At 42.6% G+C, this 20927-nt stretch overlaps 1 protein-coding gene across 16 annotated transcripts in view; it reads right to left on the minus strand.

Moving 5' to 3' along the window:
* NTRK2 (neurotrophic receptor tyrosine kinase 2) overlaps positions 1–20927 on the minus strand; it is a 270371-nt gene that overhangs the window by 153235 nt on the left and 96209 nt on the right. For 14 of the 16 annotated variants that reach the window (XR_008317730.1, XR_008317731.1, XR_008317732.1 and 11 more), the window contains 3 exons: positions 13099–13137; positions 5247–5347; positions 3897–3996 (listed from right to left, as the gene is read on the minus strand). Coding sequence is in view for 13 of the 16 variants with exons in the window: in XM_053302944.1 (XP_053158919.1) it covers positions 3897–3996; positions 5247–5347; positions 13099–13137 (240 nt within the window). In the remaining 3 variants the exon portion in view is untranslated. The remainder of the gene's footprint in view (positions 1–3896; positions 3997–5246; positions 5348–13098; positions 13138–20927) is intronic. The other 2 variants (XM_053302948.1, XM_053302947.1) reach the window with 1 other exon arrangement.

Below are 20927 nucleotides of genomic sequence, written 5' to 3' on the forward strand. Positions count from 1 at the left end.
ACGTTTATTGCCATCTTCAACAGGTTGTTCAAGCATGAGATAAATCATATGCGGGGGCGGGGGGGCGGATGGGGCGATCAGGCTTGCAGAAAGGATATAAAATGGTGGGTAATTTGGAATTACATTGAAAGGGCCCAGTATGCTACTGATTTTTGTGTCCATATAGTGATTCTGACCACCTTCTCATAACTGAGTTAGTGCCAAGTGGACTACCACGCCACTCCAAACAGCTATAGTCCTCCTTGTTTCACTTAATTTCACATAGGGTTGAGTCAAAATGAGAGGATGTACTTAAAAAAAACACCCACCAACCACCAACCAACCACCCCCACAAAAAACAGTTCTATCTCTGCAATAAGAAGAAAAAACCCAAAACAACCCATCTGGTTGCTTTTCAAGGGATTCAAAAGTGGGTGGAAGTGTTTACAGATTATGGGAAAACTTAGCACAGCAAAAAAAGCTGTTATGTCAAAAAGATTTGATAAGCACCCTAGAAATATGGGATAGCAATATACCTCCCAAATAACCAGTAACAACTCTATTAAATTACAGGGATTCCAATCCCAAGGAAACCCCAAGGAAAACGTTCAAATATGACATCTAGAGATATAGGCCTTATTTGTGGAACTGAGGGGAAACTGCTGAGGCTGATCTGAAAATTATCTTAGAAGCAGATTCAGTTAAATCTGAGGATGCTGAAGAGATTCAAGGTGGGTACAACATGGTGATTTCAGAAGGTATGTGAGAATTTCTGTAAAGTTTTAGGAAAGCAGCTTACCACTATTTTGTTGTAGCAGCTGTGAAAGAAAGTGTCATTTTCCTTTTCCTTATTATGGTTTATGTCATAGCTCTCCAGGCAGTAGTGGAAGAAGCAGAGCTAGAAGTGCTGGTCTCTTCCTGAAGGCTAGTTCTTTTCATCCACCATATTTCCCCCCCCAGAATGTCCCAGGAATATTGCTACATGATGGCACAGCATCATTTCCAGGGCATTCCAGGAATGAATTGTAGAATTCCAGTGATTTTAGTGCTGCTGCCGCCCACAGAGGTGTGGCATTAAATAGATTTTTAAAATGAAAAGGATACCCCACTTCCACCTCTAACCAGCAGTGTATTGCTCCCAAGAAAACTTTGAGGTTTGCCCCTCCACCCTCAACCCCCCCCCCCCAATTTCCCTCCACCTGTAAATCGGTTCTATTTGGATCAACATTAGATATGTCATGGCATTATTTTGAGCAGGTCTCTGTGGGTGGGGGATGACAGTTGCCAATGAGATGACAAATTTCTCAGGATGACCTGAAAAACTACCAAAACTGGCACCCCATATTTGCCACCTGAGAATCTGATGGAGAAAATGGAAAGGGATTTCAGATTGGCTCTATAAAAATAAAACTGAAAAATTAATACAGTCAGTGGATTAAAATAAACGCTACCTAATGGCACAGCAGGGAAATGACTTGACTAGCAAGCCAGAGGTTGCTTGAATCCCCACAGTTATGTTTCCGAGACTATGGGAAACACCTATGTTGGGCAGCAGCGATATAGGAAGATGCTGAAAGGCATCATCTCATACTGCACGGGACATGGCAATGTTAATGTATTCTACCCAATACCTCCTGTATTCTACCAAAGAAAATCACGTGGCTTTGTGGACTCCAGGAGTCAACACTGACTCGATAGCACACTTTACTTTTACCTTACCTCTCAGTCCCTTACTATTTATTTCTACATATGCAGACAGCTAAAGTAAAGATATAAAGAACTGATAGCATGTACAATCACTGCTGCAGCCTCTGCTTGATAGGAGAGAGAGCAATGTCTTCTAAACTAAAAAATGCTAGATTATTGATAATGTTCTCCACAGGAAGTCACAGTGGTACTGCGTTAAGACCATGAAGAAGAATTAATAGCAGACACAATCACTGCTGCTAGAACAATATGCAGAAATTGCAGGGCAAATAAAGCTCATGGTTTCACTGAACTGGAACACAAGTTATTTGACTATGCCTCAATGTCCAAACTGACCAAATACCAAAGATTTTCAAAGAAAGGGAGTTATATTTCATTACTCATTAGAATAGTAGGGACACCAATATAGAGGGCATATTACATAAAGACTCAGAAGAGGAGCTGCTGGAGCACAGTGTCAAATTCCAGGTGGGTTGCCTAAGGAGGAGAAGTTGCTACTGCTGTTGTTTCACCTGCCACTTTACTTAAAGAAGCAGTGACAGCAATAGCACAAGTTTCCTGTTGGTTTCAGTTAATATTATTATGGGTGTGGACAAGCTTTGCTCCCACCACAACACTGAGAAGCAATGAGAACCAAGTATAAAGCTGCCCCATGTTATTTTTCTCTAGCTCACAGACATGACAGAATATTGGGAACTGTTTTTTTAAAAAATATAGACCAGCAAAATGCCCATAACTGTGCTGGGGGATTTGCAAAAAGAATAACCTTGCAAGAGTCCAACCATGTGTGTGCTCGGCATACTAAGACACATTGCATCTCCCTCTGCACTGCACTGCACTGATGTCCCCAAGTGCAGCATTAAATGGCAACATGGAAAAAGTAAAGGTGCTTACTCAGGTTGAACCATTAGGATAGAGGACATAACCTTCCTTTTGCCCACCCAAAGTTCAATTTCTTGGAAGAAGCAAGCTTTAGCCCATCCTCACCCCATAACAGCCCTGACAACTGAAACTCATATTTCTTTCTTGGAAAAGGAAGAACTTTTATTTATTTTACACACACACACAAACAAACAAAGCTGCACCAACACAAAGTACTTTATTTAACAGATTATAAGGTGGATTCTTCACAACATCACATAATCAAATGAGAGTTTAAACCACTGTTTCTCAACAGCCGGTCCGGGGACCGGTGCCGGTCCGCGAAGAGTTGAGTGCCGGTCTGTGCCTCCAAAGCCTTTCTTGCTTCCTTTCCCTCCCTCCCTCTGCCCAGAACAGATCCAAGAAGACTCAGAACTCTCTTTAGCTCAAAGGTGGAACTGCAGAATCTTGCCCCATGATAAATACAAAGGGGTGGGTGCTTATAGTAAGAGACGTGTAAAGTTACTGTCTGAAAATTCTCATCACAGTAATACACATGGGGGAGAGAAGAGGGGAGGCTCTTCATTTGCATGCGCTTTAGGAGCCATCCAATGAGAGGGGCAGTTTTTCAAGATGACTACTGCGTTCCAGCAAGTCAAAGGAAAGCTGATTTGACTATGCATAAAGGGAGGGGGGCTTATGGCAAAGGGCAGGGATTTTGTACAGATTTTATTGTGTTTATTTTATTAGAAATTTTAATTAATTCCATTTATTTTATTTTAATTCAAATTAATCTTGGCCTTCTAGAACTTCAAAAGTTGAATTTTGATTAAATTCATTTTAATTAATTTCACTTTAATTTGATTTAATTAATTGATTGATATTAAGTGTTACTTTAATAATCAGCACCCTAAAAATTGACCTCGGCCCCCATGAGCCAAGTCACAGTCAGTTTTGGCCCACCAGGTCATTTGAGTTGTGCACGCCTGTAGTATAGTACTAATAGATAAACATGAAGCCCCTTTACTAACAGGTGGTCCGGGAAACTGCGCACAAAGAATGTAGCGGTCCTTGAAACTCCACACGAAGAATTTAGCAGTCCTTGACTCCAAAAAGGTTGAGAAACACTGGTTTAAACTATATTTCACATGAGATATGTTCTTTCTTGGTGTCTCTCTTAATGAGTTCTGTCTATGGATTCAATGAGGCTGACATGTTGCATTAATTACACATTAGTTTCAACACACGTATTGGTAACGGGAAACTAAAATATAATTGTGAGTGCATAAATAAACACCAGAAATTAGCAATGTAACCCACAGAAGGAAGGAAATAAAAGCAAATCTTACCTTTCATTCCAAACTTGGAGTGTCTTCCAAACTTGAGAATAATGAGCATTATAACTAAGCCAGTGCACACTAATGCTGCAATCCCCACTACAACATACACCTAAGAGAAAAACAAGGATCATTCAGCCCAATATTACAGTCTGTTCTGTTTTTGAACACTGATATTATCTGAACAATAAAACTGAAAAAGTTTTTCAAATTTATAGTTTGGTTCCCTGGCACCCATTGTCAATGCACACAGTCGACCAAGGCAGCTTTTACTAGGGGTAGAGCACTTGTTTACTAGGGGTGGAGCACTTGTAGAGCACCAAATATAGCACTCTTTCCTCCAAAAGATAAAATACAGTGAGGCTGTTCTCATGCACAGCCTAACCCAGGCTAGGAAAGCCCAGCCTGGGTTAGACTGCACATGAGAACCATCAGGATCAGGCCCAGTCCTGGCAGGCAGCACTGCCTAACCTGGCTTCTTAGCTCAGCTTTTAGCCTAGATTAACGGGCTCTGGGATCATGTGTGTCTTCAGGATGCATTCAGGAGACACATGAGGTGCGCACTGCACTGTGGGATACCCAGAGGCCAGAATGTGTCATCTCGGCCTCCAGAGCTCTGTGCTGCTTGGCACAGCAGCGGATCGTGCTCCCAGACATGTTTAACGAATTATCTGGGGGGAAGGTAATATTCGTGCAGCCTTTCCCCCCACTGCCTGCTCCCCCACCCACCCACCCACCCATGTAAATGGCCCCATTGTGTCTCTCTAGCAGAAGACCTCCCATTACCAAAATATACCTAGTAAGCCTTTGTGCTGACAAGATACAGACCAACACAAGCCCCAAGGATCAGCTCTAGTGCAGTGCAATGAACATAACATCCAGTTCATCTGTCCTTACAATTAACGCAAATATCTGGAAGATCACCAGAACAATTCAGCAGAAGTTATGCTATATTTTTCATGAGAGACAAGCAAAAACCTTTCAGGCTGCAAACGCGAGTTGTATACAACTTAGAAGTCACAATTAAATAATGCCAAACAATACACAATATTCTGTCTAAAATGTATGAGCGATTTCAAAAAGACCTTGAATGACATTATATTAAGTTACTCTGGAATAATCCCACTGAAATTAATAGACCAATTTAGTCATGACAAACTTGTCTCTTTAATTTCAGTGTGACTACTCATGACTATTAGTCTGGATGTCAATCACCATTTCACATTATACAAATACTAGCTTCGCCTGGGGAGAAGTACAGTCAAAAGTGTCTTATTACAAGCTAAAATACCAGGAAGTCATCAGATATCTAGTCAGAAAGTCTGCTGAGATTACAAAGCAGGAAACTATGTATATACTTACAGTGATGCTATCTTCACTGCCGGTTGAAACATCCGTAGAAGTAACCGTATTGTTATTATTTGTAGTGTCCTCAAAGTCATTTGTTGGCGTTCCGTAATCCTCTAAGAGAAAGATTATAATTCTTTATTTACTCCTATATGTAACTTTATTTTGTTTCCACTAAATTAGTGATCACATGAAAATTACTGAACACAGGAAAAATATCTAGAAAACTGGAAAGGCAAAGATTTTGTCATTTGACATTTTCAACTACCATGTGGTGTGAAAAGCTGTAGCTACTCTTCAGTTAATATGCAACATAATACTAAAAGGCACTAAAGAGAAGTGTTTATTATGATTTATTTATATACACAGTATAAACAAATTGGTCCTTCCCAAATCAGTAAGTTTTTCACACCCGGCTTTTAGTTCACATCTCTTCCATAACAGAGGTGTGCATTCACATATCGGCCAAATTTACCCTAAAGTCCCTGCGAGCTATCATGGAGCACTTCACCCAGAATTCAGGTTTTTCATCTCATGTTAAGAGTATAGCCCAATTTATATCTGGGGTAAAAAAATTCACTTTTTGCATCAGTTTTGGGGGCAACCAAACTCGCATAAAGCCTCGCAGAAAATCCGCAGTGAAGCCTGCTGTCTGGGAAAGCTCCAGCTGACAAGGTGGATTTCAAGGAGAGGGAAGGAAAGAAAGGGAGATGCAAAAGTAACAGAGGAAAAAATAAGAGCAAATGCCATTTCACGTACTTTGGTTTAATTTCAACTAGGGATGAGAATTAAGGAGGTTAAGCTGAATGCTTCAAGGAAAAGATGGAGTTTCACTGAGGTTTAAAGGGAGAATGCCACTCCCTGCCCCCACGCTCACACAGTGAGGCAGGGGGTGGGGTTGTACCTCCAGCCTCCGAGGTAGGCACAGCGGCCGCCATCTTGGGGGCCCTCCACATGGTCAGGGCTGGCCAATCGGGAGAGGGTGCGGGGACAGACTTGCCTGGCAACTGCCATTTCACACAGTTCTCCAGCAGCCGGGAACAGCCTTCAGGGTTTTAGTGGCCCGGAGGGCAGGGAATAGCCCCCACTCGGGTAGGGGTGAGACTCACCGGCTCATAGCTTTGGTGGCTTGGGTTTGAGTTGGGTTGGGCCGCCCCACTCCCCCATGCAGTGAAGCCTCACGGTGAGAGGAGGTCAGGACATGGCATCTGACCGAATCAGTACCGTCACCCTGGTGTGGGATGGTCCTCATTAGGAGGCAGCCACCACACGGGAGGAGCACCCACACTCTGATTAGTTAGGGTCCTCATTGCAAGTTTGTTATCTGCTGTACATTAATAAAGTGGCCCTTATTTACTCCAACTGTGTCCTGTCTTCATTGGGGCCTGGGGGTGCAAAGAGGTGTTCCCATCATGAACAGAGGAGTTCTAGCTAAGGAGAGCTAAGCAGAATGGGTGAAGAATTTCGAACAGCTGAGAGTGGATACCATTTTTCTTGTGATACTTATTGGCCATTTATGAGTATGAAAAATGTATCCTTTATTTTAAAAAGGATTATATGTTTTAGTGAAATACAGTGGCCAACATTCTAGACTAACCCTCCACTGACAAGCCAAGGTTTTCCATTGCATGAGTGGGGAGGACTGATCTTCTCCCTTTCTTCTGTAGTAGCCTATTTCTCCTGAGATTATCTTCCTAGGGGTCCCTCAGCCTTCAGGAATAATAACAACTAGCTGAACCCGCACAGAGCATCTGTGCGGTAGTTCACTTCCTTTTTGGGTTTAGTTGGGAGAATTTGTTTGGCTGGTCCTCCCACAGCTCTCTCACTCGCTCTGTCCCCCCACACAAACAACAGCTCTCTCGCTCGCTCTGCCCCCCCCACAGCGCCTCGCTCGCTCGCTCTGTCTCTCCCCCCTCCGCGACTCTCTTGCTCGCTCTATCTCTCCCCCGCGTGCCTCTCTCGCTCGCTCTATCTCTCCCCCGCGCGCCTCTCTCGCTCGCTCTGTCTCTCCCCCCGCTCGGCTCTCTCGCTCACTCTGTCTCTCCCCCCGCACGCTTCTCTCACTCGCTCTGTCTCTCCCTCCTACGCAACTCTCTTGCTCGCTCTGTCCCCCCCACAGCGCCTCTCTCGCTCGCTCTGTTTCCTCCCCCCACGACTCTCTCGCTTGCTCTCTCCCCCCCGCACCTCTCTCGCTCGCTCTGTCTCTCCCCCCACGCGCCTCTCTCGCTCGCTCTGTCTCTCCCCCCATGCAACTCTCTCGCTCGCTCTGTCCCCCCAACAGCGCTTCTCTCGCTTGCTCTGTCTCTCCCCCCACAGCGTCTCTCTCGCTTGCTCTGTCTCTCCCCCCAGGCGACTCTCTCGCTCGCTCTGTCTCTCCCCCCTACATGACTCTCTTGCTCGCTCTGTCCCCCCCCCACAGCGCCTCTCTCGCTCACTCTGTCTCTCCCCCCTACGCGACTCTCTTGCTCGCTCTGTCCCCCCACAGCGCCTCTCTCGCTCGCTCTGTTTCCTCCCCCCGCGACTCTCTCACTCGCTCTGTCTCTCCCCCGCACACCTCTCTCGCTCGCTCTGTCTCTCCCCCCGCGCGCCTCTCTCGCTTGCTCTGTCTTTCCCCCCGCGCCCCTCTCTCGCTCGCTATGTCCCCCCCCACAGTGCTTCTCTCACTCACTCTGTACACTCCCCCACCTTCTGCCCTACTCTCCTCCCCCCAAGCCTTCTACCCCAGTGCCCTCCCCCCAAGCCTTCTGCCCCAGCTTGCTCCCTCCTCTGTTTTCCCCTCTTTCTTTCTCTCTTTTTCTCTCTCTCATTCGTGCCCCCCCCACGCTTTTTAGCCTGCTTGTGTTTTCCCCGCTGGCCGTTGCTGCCTCCTCCTTCCTCCAGTCCCCAGTGTCAGACTCGGGCTGCCAAGTGTTCAGCCGCCTCCTTCCTGCATGGCCCTCCCTCTAGTGAGCATCTTCCGAAGCGGCCAGCCAATCCGGCGCCTCCACCGCCCAGCCAATCTGCTGGGTTGCCGGGACACATCCCCACAAAGACACGTCTATGAGAATTAATATAATAGATAGCAATAATAATAATAACAATAGCAATAATAACAATAACAATAAACAACTTTATTTGGTAGCCACCCCATCAGGAAAACATTCTCAAGAGGCATGGGAGGCTGCAGCGGGAAGAGGAGTGCAAGGAAAATTTCTCCTTTCCCCTTGTGTAATAAAAAACTCTGACACATTGTTGGAGGGTTAGTCTGAATGTCAGCTTTTAGTGGACATCCTAACTACTGCAGCAGGTACAGAACTGAAAGCTCTGCACCCACTATGGAAGCTGTCTCCACAGTCAGCACATTGGGGGAGGGTGAATTTTGGGGATTCCTCCTCTTCAAAATGCCCATGCCTTGTATAAATATACCCCTGAGCATCACACAGCTCTAAGGGACATACTTCAGGTGGCATAGAGCGCTTCTGGGGGACGCAGAGATGGGCAAAAAAGGAGAAGGAAAGGTCCTTCTCCACTGTGCCATGTTCCATGCGCAACTATGAGAAGTCCCCTTCAGCAGATATAGAGCTCCTGTTACACGCCTGTGCAACATGATGTTCAGCCACTGATTTTTAAAAGCTTAAACTGGGAAATATTTTTTCTTTTTCTTTCTAATTGTTTGTAGAATCTGGCAACATTCCATTTAGACAGTTTAGTTAGATAAAGGTACTAGTACATATAAAATTCAAATGGTTTCTAAATGGTTATTAAAATGTTAAAAGCATTTTAAAATGCTTTTTAAAATACTGCATAACTCAAAATATCCCATAGTGCCAAGAAAATGATCTTCCAACTAACACATATCATGCTTTTGAGGGGGAAAGGTTAATACATATAAGTCAACTGAAACAAGAATTTGGAATGCCAAAGGGATGGACAAATGAATCCAAGCTTTTCAACTTGAATGTGGTTTTAAACTGATTTAAGGTTTTCATTTTTGTCTTAATTTGTTTTATGTTGTAAACTGCCCAGAGACAAATGTTTGGGGTGGTCTACAAATCTGATAAATAAATAAATGAAAAGAAGTTTACTGAGCACCTAACACAGAATATTTTACAGCTAAAGTATTCAAACATTAAATCTAAAGTTATACATAAACTTGATAATCTGTAAACTGAAACAAAACAAAGTAGAATGTATTTTTAAACAACTGCGTACTGAATTATTCTTGTCTACTCTGTTCTCTTGATGAATACTGATACTTGCTACATGTAGAGGAGCGAGCCTTCCAAAATATTCATTCAGTACAGTACTTCACATTACAGTAAAATTTGTGCTTGTTTATATTTATGATTAGTTACATTTATATTTATATTAGTTACATTTATATTTAGAAGTTAACATCTTCCTTTATGCTTTGCGGATAGCCAGTGGGCATGTGCAAATGGCCGCCGCCAAAAGGCCCATAATGTGCTGAAAAAGGCCCCAAAGTGGCCAAAAACAACTGGGGGGAGCCGGCAGGTGAAGAGGAAACATCAGGAGACCACCTCACAGCTGTGGTAGCACCTCACTTCAGTGGTAGCTGAAGTCCTGCAATGGCGGCAAGTCTGCCTTTAAAAAAAACCCACTTTTCTTTCATTCTTCCACAAGCCGGCCCTGATCAGTGGGGGGAGAGGGTACATCAGAACACCTCAATCCCGCAGCCACAGCAGCATCCCCTGAAGCCCGTCAGTGGCAGTAAGTCCATTTTTTTTAGGAAGGGAGGGAGGGAGGGAGGGAGGGAGGAAAGAAAGAAGGAAAACCCCAAACTGGCCCCAGCCCAGCGGGTTTGGCTTGAGGATGAGCCCTCAAGCCAGGCCAGTTTGAGTGTGAGCCAGCTCGACCTCGAGCCAGCTCACACACCCCTAAACTCAGAGAGATGGTCCAGAACATCACTATAGTCAATGGTACTGAAAGCCACTGAGAGGTCCAAAAGGATCAACAGGGTTGCACTGTCCCCATCTCCTGGCCCAGGGCAAACAAGTCCCAAAATGGGCCAGGAACTGGCCTGAAAAGTATCTAAATAATGTATTATGTGTTTGTTCTAACATATAATTCAACTAAGTACATGGTCATCTGCAAAGGACCTCCCATTGCAACAAACCTATTCAACAACACCCAAACTGAAAGAGTTTCACATAATAAATACTTGGGAACATGGTTAAATGAACAGAATGCCAGTACACGAGAAATAAACACCAGGATTGAAATGGCAAGATTGGCTTTTGTAAAAATGAAACATCTGCGCTGTAATGAGGATTTCAGTATAAAACTGAAAATTTGTATGATGAGGTGTCACATCTATTCAGTCTTGCTTTACGGAATGGAAGTTTGGACACTTAAATATGAACAAACTAGAACCTTTCGAGTTCTGGATATATTGATGTATACTAAGAATATCACTGGTACCAACAAGGACGTTTTGAGAAGAATGGCAAAAGATGAAGAGCTAATTAACATCATTAAGAGCAGAAAATTTGAATATCTTGGCCATGTTATTAGAGGGGAGAAATACTCCTTACTGCAGTTGGGAAAGATTAAAGGAAGAAGAAGTGTCAGAAGACAAAAAACATCCTGGCTGAAAAATCTGCAGGAATGGTTTGAATGCACATCCCTAAGGACTTTTTAGAACCCTGAGAACCATCAGGAGCTGCACAGATCCAGGTCTTACCTTGGTGGCAGAACCAGCTATGAAGCCTGGCTGTTAAACAAAGTTAAGGGAGCGAGTAGTCCCTTAACCCTGTTTAACAGATCATGTGTCAGTGCCTGCTTTCAGCCAGCACTGAGACACTGAGGAGTGGCTAGGATTATACCCACAATGCACTGTGCATTTGCACAGTGCATTGTGGGATTTTCGGGGTCTGGGACTAGATGTTCCAGGCCCCATAACTCTGTGCTGCCTGGTGCTGCCGTGATCCATGCGCCCAGCAACTAGGACCTGGTCATTTGCAGGGGAGGTAAGCATCTGTAGCCTTCTTCCCCACACACCCTCCTGCCCGGGTCCCTGATCATGAGAAAGGGCCAATTATGAGGTAAATACAGTGTCCCCAGATGGGATTCTTGGGAGGGGTTAAACAACTCCTACCCTCTGATCTTCCCTTGCAAGTGCCTTTCACCTCCCTGATAACTTGGCACCACAAGTTTAGGGACTCATGTTTGGCAAGATGACATGACGTTCTGCTGAAATTGTGGCCAGTTTGGAGTAAACTAGAGAGAGAGGAGAGGAGAGCTGGTCTTGTGGTAGCAAGCATGACTCGTCCCCATAGCTAAGCAGGGTCTTCCCTGGTTGCATATGAATGGGAGACTTGATGTGTGAGCACTGCAAGATATTCCCCTCAGGGGATGAAGCCGCTCTGGGAAGAGCAGAAGGTTTCAAGTTCCCTCCCTAGCTTCTCCACATAGGGCTGAGAGAGTTTCCTGCCTGCAAACTTGGAGAAGCCGCTGCCAGTCTGTGAAGACAATACTGAGCTAGATAGACCAATGGTCTGACTCAGTATATGGCAGTTTCCTATGTAAAACAGTTTAAAATGTAACTCTGAAAGCTACAGAAAGCAAAATAGTAATAAAAGAGCATACTACATGCAGAAAGTCCCAGATTAGCTCTCTAGTATCTCTCATTAAATAATTCCAAGCACCAGGACTGGGAATGGTCTCTGCCAGAAATCTTGAAAAACCACTTCTGGTCAGAGTAGATGATATTGGGTTAGATGGTCTGACTTGGTATAAAGCAGTATTCTAAGTCCATAACTTGTTTCTGAGAGCTAAACTGCATATGTTGGTTGTCTTTCCATTTTTCTTTTTAAATTAGTAGCTGTGAAACACACTCAGGAGTGGTGACCAGGAGTGATCACCAAAATATCACCAATGCAAAGCCATCCTCCCCGCCACCACTTGGGACAGCTCTTCTTGAAGCCAGTGAACAGTATATTTGATGAATCTAGCCAAAGAGACTGATTTGCTCAAGGCAATCTAGTGAGTCTATGGCCTTGAGTTAAGTTCCAGCAGTCCAGATGAACTGTTGTTGTCCAGATGAACTCTTGACTTGAGTTCAGGGTGTACTCAGCCACAGACTCACTGGGTGATCTTGGGAAAGTCAACCTCTTTCTCAGTTTCCCATAACTATATTGGAAAAGAGGTAAATCTACCTCACAACTGTAATGGGGGGGGGGGAGATTACAAAGCACTTTGCAATTAAGAAATGTTGTTTATAGATTAACAAATTTAGTTAAAAACTATGGCTGACATCCTGACTATATTATCTGACAGAAGTCCTGCTGAAATTAAACAGTAGCATTAATAGACCTGAGTATTACTTAGTAACTTACTCTGGGCGGGGTGGTGGTGGTCAGTCTATATATAAACTATAAAATAATAAAATAGAGAGCAGAGCAAGCACTCCCCCCAGTGATGGAGATTTGGCTTTTGCAGATTATGTACTATTGTGTTGCCCCCACTAGAAAGTCAGAGTCAACACTGGGTGATGAGGGAACATATTTTAAGTGAGTGTAGGTGCAGAAATTTAGATGTATAAGGATGTACTGTATTAGAAAAACAAATAGCAGTGAAATATAGCAGAACCTTTAGGGCACAATCTAGCTTTAGCTAAACTTTTAAGGTCCATGAATTTCAACTGCAGTATTGAGCATATGTTGAAATCTCTTCCACTGAAATTACATTTTAAGAAATACTTAACACTGGATGGATTGTCTGCTTAATGAATATGTGCAGTGATGTTAAAACAGCTTGCAAATTAAGCATAAACTAATTATAAAAGTCCATCTTTCATTTGCTTCAGTAATTTAATTAGTCATTTCAAGTTCTGTAGAGTTTCTTAAAATAGAAAATAAATATATACCGGGTTCAATATAACCAATATGCTCATAGAATGGACTACCTAAACAGAAAAAAAGAAAAAGAAATGATTATGATGTCACAAATATAGCACAGCAACTGTATTTTGTAGTTAACACACATTAGTCTTTAAACAAGTATATCATATGACATAAATTCAGTTTCATAAAATTTAATTTTAATTAATTAATTTTAGATTGTGAGGCCTTATGGGACAGTCTTGTTTATTTAATAATACATTTTTCTATGTAATCTACTTTAATAACTTGCATTGAAAAGCAGCATATAAATATTCATAGTAATAGCAGTAGACTTTATATTTAATGAACTTCTGAATTGTTTCCAGAGAAATACAAAGTGTCCTTATTTGCTCCAAATTCAGAATGTGACCAACTTGGACTATTCTATAAGTATCTTGTACTGCAATTGAATTCGCCTCTTATTTTACATATTAGATATACTTATTTATATATTACATTTTTATACCACACTTTGTCCACTGGTAACCGACATCTTTCTGGAAGATAACAAAAGATATTCTCAGGCTGATACAACACTCAACAGTACCAGCCCATTCATTGCTGAATTTGTACCTTCAGATTGTCTGTTTAGCGAACTCACAAGAAGAATTTTCAAGAATAACAAAAGGGTTTAGGCACACAAAACCAAAGTAATGATCAAGAAACTGGCTGTGATTCTTTCTGTAGAACAATGAGAAGGTGAGTGCCCCCCCCCCCACACACAAAGATTTTGCCATTATAACTGCACTTATAAGCCTCAGAATGGTACTGCTTGTAAATATGGCATTCAATGAGCTAATAACTTGGAAATTGGCATGCATGATCTACAAGAAACAGTCTAAAACTGTGCCTATTTTCAAAATGATTTGATGAAAATTGGCCCAGGTACAGCAAGTTAAAAAACACTGGAAAATGACACTTTTTGGAGTCAACTTTTAGATCAGCATAGCATATATTTCTTTCAAGTCTGGTGAAAATGACCAATGTACTCTGTTCAGCCACGTTAAGTGGTGCAGCAAGGAAATGCTTGACTAACAAGCAGAAGGTGTTGGAGATGAACTTCCAGTGCATCGATCTTTTGCACCAACTGTCCTAATGACCACTAGGGGCATTGGGAGTAGAGACAGTGAGTCAGGGTCTCCCTATCTGTCCCTACTCTATGACCCCTGAACTGACTCTGCAGCACTTCCTGTGCTGAGTCACAATCCTTCCTTTCCTCCTAGAGAGCAGATGGAAACATCTCTCTCTCTCCTTACCTATCCACTATGTAGTCCTTTAGATTAGAGATAGGTCTTTCCTATCTAAGTGTATTTAACCAATAAATATTTAGTGTTTACTCATACAAGGATCTCCATGTGTTTTCTCTAAATAGCTGCAATATCCGAACCATCCTCTGCTACCTACTCTGTAACTGGAGTGTGTGCTCATTCCTTAGTGCTCTGCTGTTTTACCTATTGAGGGTAAAAATCAACAACCTCTAACAGAAGGTTGCTAGTTCGAATCCCTGCTGGGCAGAAGTGATATAGGAAGATGCTGAAAGGCATCATCTACTGCACGGGAGGAGGCAATGGTAAACCCCTCCTGTATTCTATCAAAGAAAACCACAGGGCTCTGTGGGCACCTGGAGTCGAAATTGACATGACAGCACACTTTACCTTACTCTGTTCAGGCCTGTCTAGGAGTAGCTTACTTTAATGGATTGGTGAAGTTTTGTACAGAGATTAAAAAATTAATAAGGATTTCCTTAATAAATCACCAGCAACACCATGCTGACCATGCAAATGACGCCTACCATGCATGGACAAGCTGGCACTGCACACTGATTCTTGGGGGCAGTGCCATCATATCAGGAAGCTGCATGCACCAGCGGACCTGCTCTCCTCTTTTTAAAAGATCCTGCTCATGAGTCCACTCCTCAGTTCATACATATCCCTAATGTAAGTTTTCACAAATCAGCTTTCACGAAACAGAAGGGTGGGGGACAAAGAATGCACAGGTGGGGAAAGCCAGGTGTATGTTTAGAGTACTGTAGGGGAGAGGCAGAAGTAATTCAGGGGGAGTATGGAATGAATTTGAAAATACATGGACACACAAAAAAACATTCATTCACTCACACACACGACACACAACAGAAATGCATAAACACGCACACACCAATGGAAAAACAAACACATGCACAGATAGAACACACAAAGAGAAAACATATGCATGCAGCAAACATGCATACCACCCAGACACATAAATATGGATACAACACAAACATAAAAACACATGCAAAACGAATGCATAGACACAGATACATACATACACACAGAAACAGACATGCACCACAAATGTACACAGATGCACACAAACACACACACATCCATACAACACAAATAGATGAAAATATTTGCACATGTATACATGCATAAACACACAACAGAACTGCATGCACATACAAACATGCACACAACACAAAGACTCACATATGCATTATGTAGACACACACACACATGTGCATAAGCACAAGCACGCACACAACATGCACAAAAGCACATAAACACACAGAAACACCTTACACATGACAAAAAGCTCATCCATGTGTACGTACACATGCATGCACATGTATGCACACATACACCCACGCAGACGCACATACACATGCAAACACATGCAGATAAGCATGAACACACAAATGTGCACACATATGCAAACGCGCACCTGTACATGTACACACACACACACATACAGAAACACATGCACATAGGTATGCACACGAAACCCAAAAATAAGCATATATGCACCGAAACAAATACGTGCACACTTACACAACAGAAACACACAGAAACAGAAATGAATACACAAATGCACACATACAGAAATGCAAACACACACAACCTAAGTACATGCACACAAAAACAAACACACAAGCACATCCACATAATGCAAAGACATTAATGCACACACAAAAGTCAAGCAAACGCACACACATGCACACACACCTAGTTATCTGTGTAGATGTGAAAAAGTTCAAAAATATAATCTCAAGATATATTAGCTCAAGGCTCTGTTCATAAGGGCTTACTTCTGAGTAATCTTGCACAGGATTGCAGAATCCATTTTCTCTCCCCACCTCCAAATCCTCTCTTTGGTCTGTCAGGTAGAGAGTCTCCCTTTGTCATACCCTCAACATTACTTCACAGTTGATCGTGTCCTTCTGTCCATCGCCCACTGTCAGAATGCTGACAGGAAAACTACATTTGATTTGACTTCAGTGATAGGAAAGACCCATTCAATGGAGTGGGCCACTTTAATAACACCTATTTTATTTTTTTAAAAAATCACTGAATTAATCTCAGCAAAATGAGATTACAAAGCTCAACTTGTCCCACAATTCCCAGCTCACTAACTTTTCTTTCCTTTCTCCTTGGGCAGGGGGGAGTCTTTGTTTTTACATGGGGGAAAACTCCATGGGTCAGTGATCATTGCTGGACTACTTTGGCAAGAAAATCACCACTATGAGAACCATTTTCCACCTCCACGCAGTGCTGTGATTTTCCCAGTGGGGTGCGGGGCAGGCTTTTACAATAAGAGAGCCCTGTCAAGCCTAAGTGCCATCTTGGATGGCGCAAAGTTCTATGAGGAAAGTGCTGGGAAGGACTACACTCCCCACTGCTTTTTGTGTACCTTCTAAGGCTGCTGTGTGTATTGTAGTATATCACAATGATGATTCAGATTACTTTATTTACAGTCAATGACCAAAAGAGAGATATACAATGGTAAATGACATAAAATAGCATAATATCCTTAAAATAAACATATACGTATATCTAAAAATGGCAATTTTAAAATACACTCATAACTGAGACTCTTATTTTAAAAACCTCATAACAGTACTTAGCAACTATTCTAGAAATTACTGAGTCTTCATCAGCTAATAAATACTTTACGAGGGAATCCCCAGTTTTTCCCTTCAGATTATTTAGCAGGGATTAATTAATTGCTGTCTTACATCCTGGTAAAGTGGGCATTTTAAAAGAATATGGGCCATTGACTCGATCTCCTGGGCGCAAGGACATATGCGCTTTTCATAGGGCAATTTGTTATACTTCCCGTATAATAATGCTGATGGAAAGGCATTAAACCTCGCCCTAGAGAAGGCCCATCTAGGATTACAATGAGTAATCATAAACAAATAATTAGCTGGACTTAAATCTGTCTTAAACTGTACAGATTTGTAAAATTGTGGTAAAATAGCCTTCTCATTTTGTATTTCTATGTCGACCAGTCTTGGCTGGACCAAATTGGCTGCACCAATTTGCGTGCTGTAGTCGCACCTGCCTCCAGCAAAAAAGTGGGAGATAATCCGCAGCAGGAAAGCTTATGCATTATTTCCTTTCACCAGGATGCTTATTTCCTATATTATAGTAGGGTCCTACAATGATGATTGTAGGACCCTACTATAATATAAACAGAATACTACACACACACACACACACATAAATAATGTATAATACTATATATATATAAACAGAAAACTATAAACAGAATATACAACTGATTCAGAAGTACATAAAATATAATGCATTTCACTGTATCATTAGAAGCCGCACTAAAAGTTACATTGGGAAGGGCACTGGATTGTCCTCCATGCCCTTCCATTGTTCATGCAGCCACTCACATGGACAATGTGAGACATCTTTACTGGTGCCAGGCACTTCATCCTCCCCATCTCGAGTAGGGCCTCAAAGACCAAGATAAAGTGTTGGTTCATGTCGGACAAGTTGTGAGCAAGAACAATTTGTGACATTTCACAACATTGTACTGATCACATTACCAATCACCTGGCACATCTGTTAAGACATCAGCCTTAGGTACAATTTCTTGGTTTTGTGCAGCTTGAGTCAAAATGAGATAGCCTTAACTCTGGTCTTAAATGAGCAGGGGTTTTTTGGCCAAGTGTGTAATGTGTAGCAAAAAATTTAGCTGTGCTGTTGAGTTGGTGTCAACTCCTGGTGACCACAGAGCCCTGTGGTTGCCTTTGGTCGAATAAAGCAGGGGTTTACCATTGCCATCTCCCACACACTATGAAAGATGCCTTTCAGCATCTTCCTATATTACTTCTGCCCAATATAGGTGTTTCCCATAGTCTGGGAAACATACCAGCAGGGATTCGAATAAATAATTAGCTGGACTTAAATCTGTCTTAAACTGTACAGATTTGTAAAATTGTGGTAAAATAGCCTTCTCATTTTGTATTTCTATGTCGACCAGTCTTGGCTGGACCAAATTGGCTGCACCAATTTGCGGCACAGTCTCATTTCAAAGAGGAAGCATCCTTTATCATTCCTATTTCAAAAAAAGCAAGCAGAAATGGAGGGCTGCTTATGGGGGATTGTTTTGTGAAATGGGGAGGTACCAGGCATGGAATCACTCTGTGTCTGTGATTCTGGGGATGGCAGAGTATTGAATGTAGAACATGCAGTGCCTGTAGAATCCAGGGCAAAAATGCAAAAATGCAGTATGTTTTAGTTGCTTAATGCAGTATAATGTTCAATTTAATTTTCAGTATGATTATTTTGAGTTAATTGAGTAGAATTTACAGGCATAGGCAGGGACTATTTTTTAAAGGGTGAAAATAAGGAGCAAGGACTACTTGAGTGTTTTGCCTGCTTAATCATGAATGTATCCACAAAATTGAGATTAACTGACACAAAGAAAAAAGCCTGTGTGTGATCTTGTGTAAGTTTCAATGATGAGATAGAGGGGAGTAAGAAGGATTTTGTGAGTGGTTGTTCATGCTGGCCAGTGAATTGCTGTGAAATGAATACCTTACTTATATGTTACACCTTAGTTTAAAGAATATACATACGGCTCTCTCTCTCTCTCTCTCTCTCTCTCTCACACACACACACACACACAATCCTCATTCAGTTCTGGACATGTAAAGGTAAAGTGTGCTATTGAGTTGGTGTCTACTCCTGGTGACCACAGAGCCATGTGGTTGTCTTAGGTAGAATACAGGAGGGGTTTACCATTGCCATCTCCCGCGCAGTATGAGATGATGCCTTTCAGCATCTTTCATGTAGCATGTGTATAAATGTGGTTTAGTGGTTAGAGTCTGGACTAGGACTGGGGAAACCTGAGTTCAAATCCCCCTTCAGCCATGAAACTAGCTGGGTGACTCTGGGCCAGTCACTTCTCTCTCAGCCTAACCTACTTCACAGGGTTGTTGTGAAAGAGAAACTCAAGTATGTAGTACACCGCTCTGGGCTCCTTGGAGGAAGAGCAGCATATAAATGTAATAATAATCTGTAAGGGATAGAGGAGCCATGCGATTTCATAACCCCATGAGAAATGAACCTGTTCTTCTATATGCCATAAATAATATAGCTTGAGAGGCAGATACTTATCTCTTCTCAGCTATCATGGAGACCTTATTTCTGGTAAAGTCAGAGCCAGAGGCTGGAGAAGAGATATAATGTTTTTGTGTGCCACACTGTGCATGGCGCATTATTTGCGTGTAGGAACACAGGAAGATAGGAAGCTGCCATATACTGAGTCAGACCATTGGTCTATCTAGCTCAGTATTGTCTTCACAGACTGGCAGCAGCTTCTCCAAGGTTGCAGGCAGGAATCTCTCTCAGCCCTATCTTTGAAGACACGACCAAGAGGTTCACGCAGATGAGACAGTAAATCTCTTCTGGAAAAGTTTGTATGGTTATGTGCAAAAAGACAAGAGTATCTCTTCTAAACAGCAATGGGACAAATTGTGGAAATGGACGTCGGTTGTAAACCCCACCCCCCACCCCGGATTACCTGATGTGCCTTGTAATCCCCCACCCCCGAGTTACAGTACTAACTACATATACTTCATAACTTGTGTGTTTCCAAATCCTTGTGTGTAAATCTTTGTAGACATATCATGTACAAACAACCACTTTGTATATAATTGTGCTTTGGCAACATACTGTATGCTTTGTAGTTTGTTGGTTCAATAAAAAAATCTTGTCCTATTTAAAAAAAAAAAATCTTGTCCTATCTTTGGAGAAGCCAGAGAGGGAACTTGAAACCTTCTGCTTTTCCCAGAGCAGCTTCATCCCCTGAGGGGAATCTCTTCCAGTGCTCACACATCAAGTCTCCCGTTCATATGTAACCAGGGCAGAGCTCACTTAGCTAAGGGGACAAGTCATACTTGCCAGCACAAGACCAGCTCTCCTCCTATTGTATCAGTTTGAATCTGTAACTGACATTTCCATCAGTTCCTCCTAATTGTCCTTTCAAGTGGCAATCACAGAAGCTGATGACAAAGGTGTGCTATCCCTTTAAATGCCACAGGCCTTGGACGGTTCTAAGCCAGGCCTGCCTTCTGACAGCTCGGATGGATTCTTCAGCCTTGAATTTTTCAAACTGGCTTGGCTGCTGTTCCCTGATGGCTTGCTTGAATTCTTGCAGTCCTCAATCTGGTCTCTCTTTATTTTATTTTATTTATTTATTTATTAGATTTATATACCGCCCTTCCAAAATGGCTCAGGGCGGTTCACAACATGATAAACAATTAAAACAAATTAACTATTAAAACTGGGTAGCCATTCCCCAGGTCATCAGTATCTAGCCAGCAATGACTCTCTTCCCTGGTAAACTGACTTCCTGAAAGGGAACAGGCACCTTAGCTCTTTGCCTGCCCTTCCTCCTTCAGCTCTGACTCCATCTTCAGCCTCCTTCCTAAGACTTCTGTCCCATACAGTATCTTCCACCCAATCTGCCTGAAACCCACTAGGACCGGGGAGACCCGAGTTCAAATCCCCATTCAGCCATGAGACTTGCTGGG

The sequence above is a fragment of the Hemicordylus capensis genome, chromosome 2 (assembly GCF_027244095.1).
Source record: "Hemicordylus capensis ecotype Gifberg chromosome 2, rHemCap1.1.pri, whole genome shotgun sequence".
Classification (NCBI taxonomy): domain Eukaryota; kingdom Metazoa; phylum Chordata; class Lepidosauria; order Squamata; family Cordylidae; genus Hemicordylus; species Hemicordylus capensis.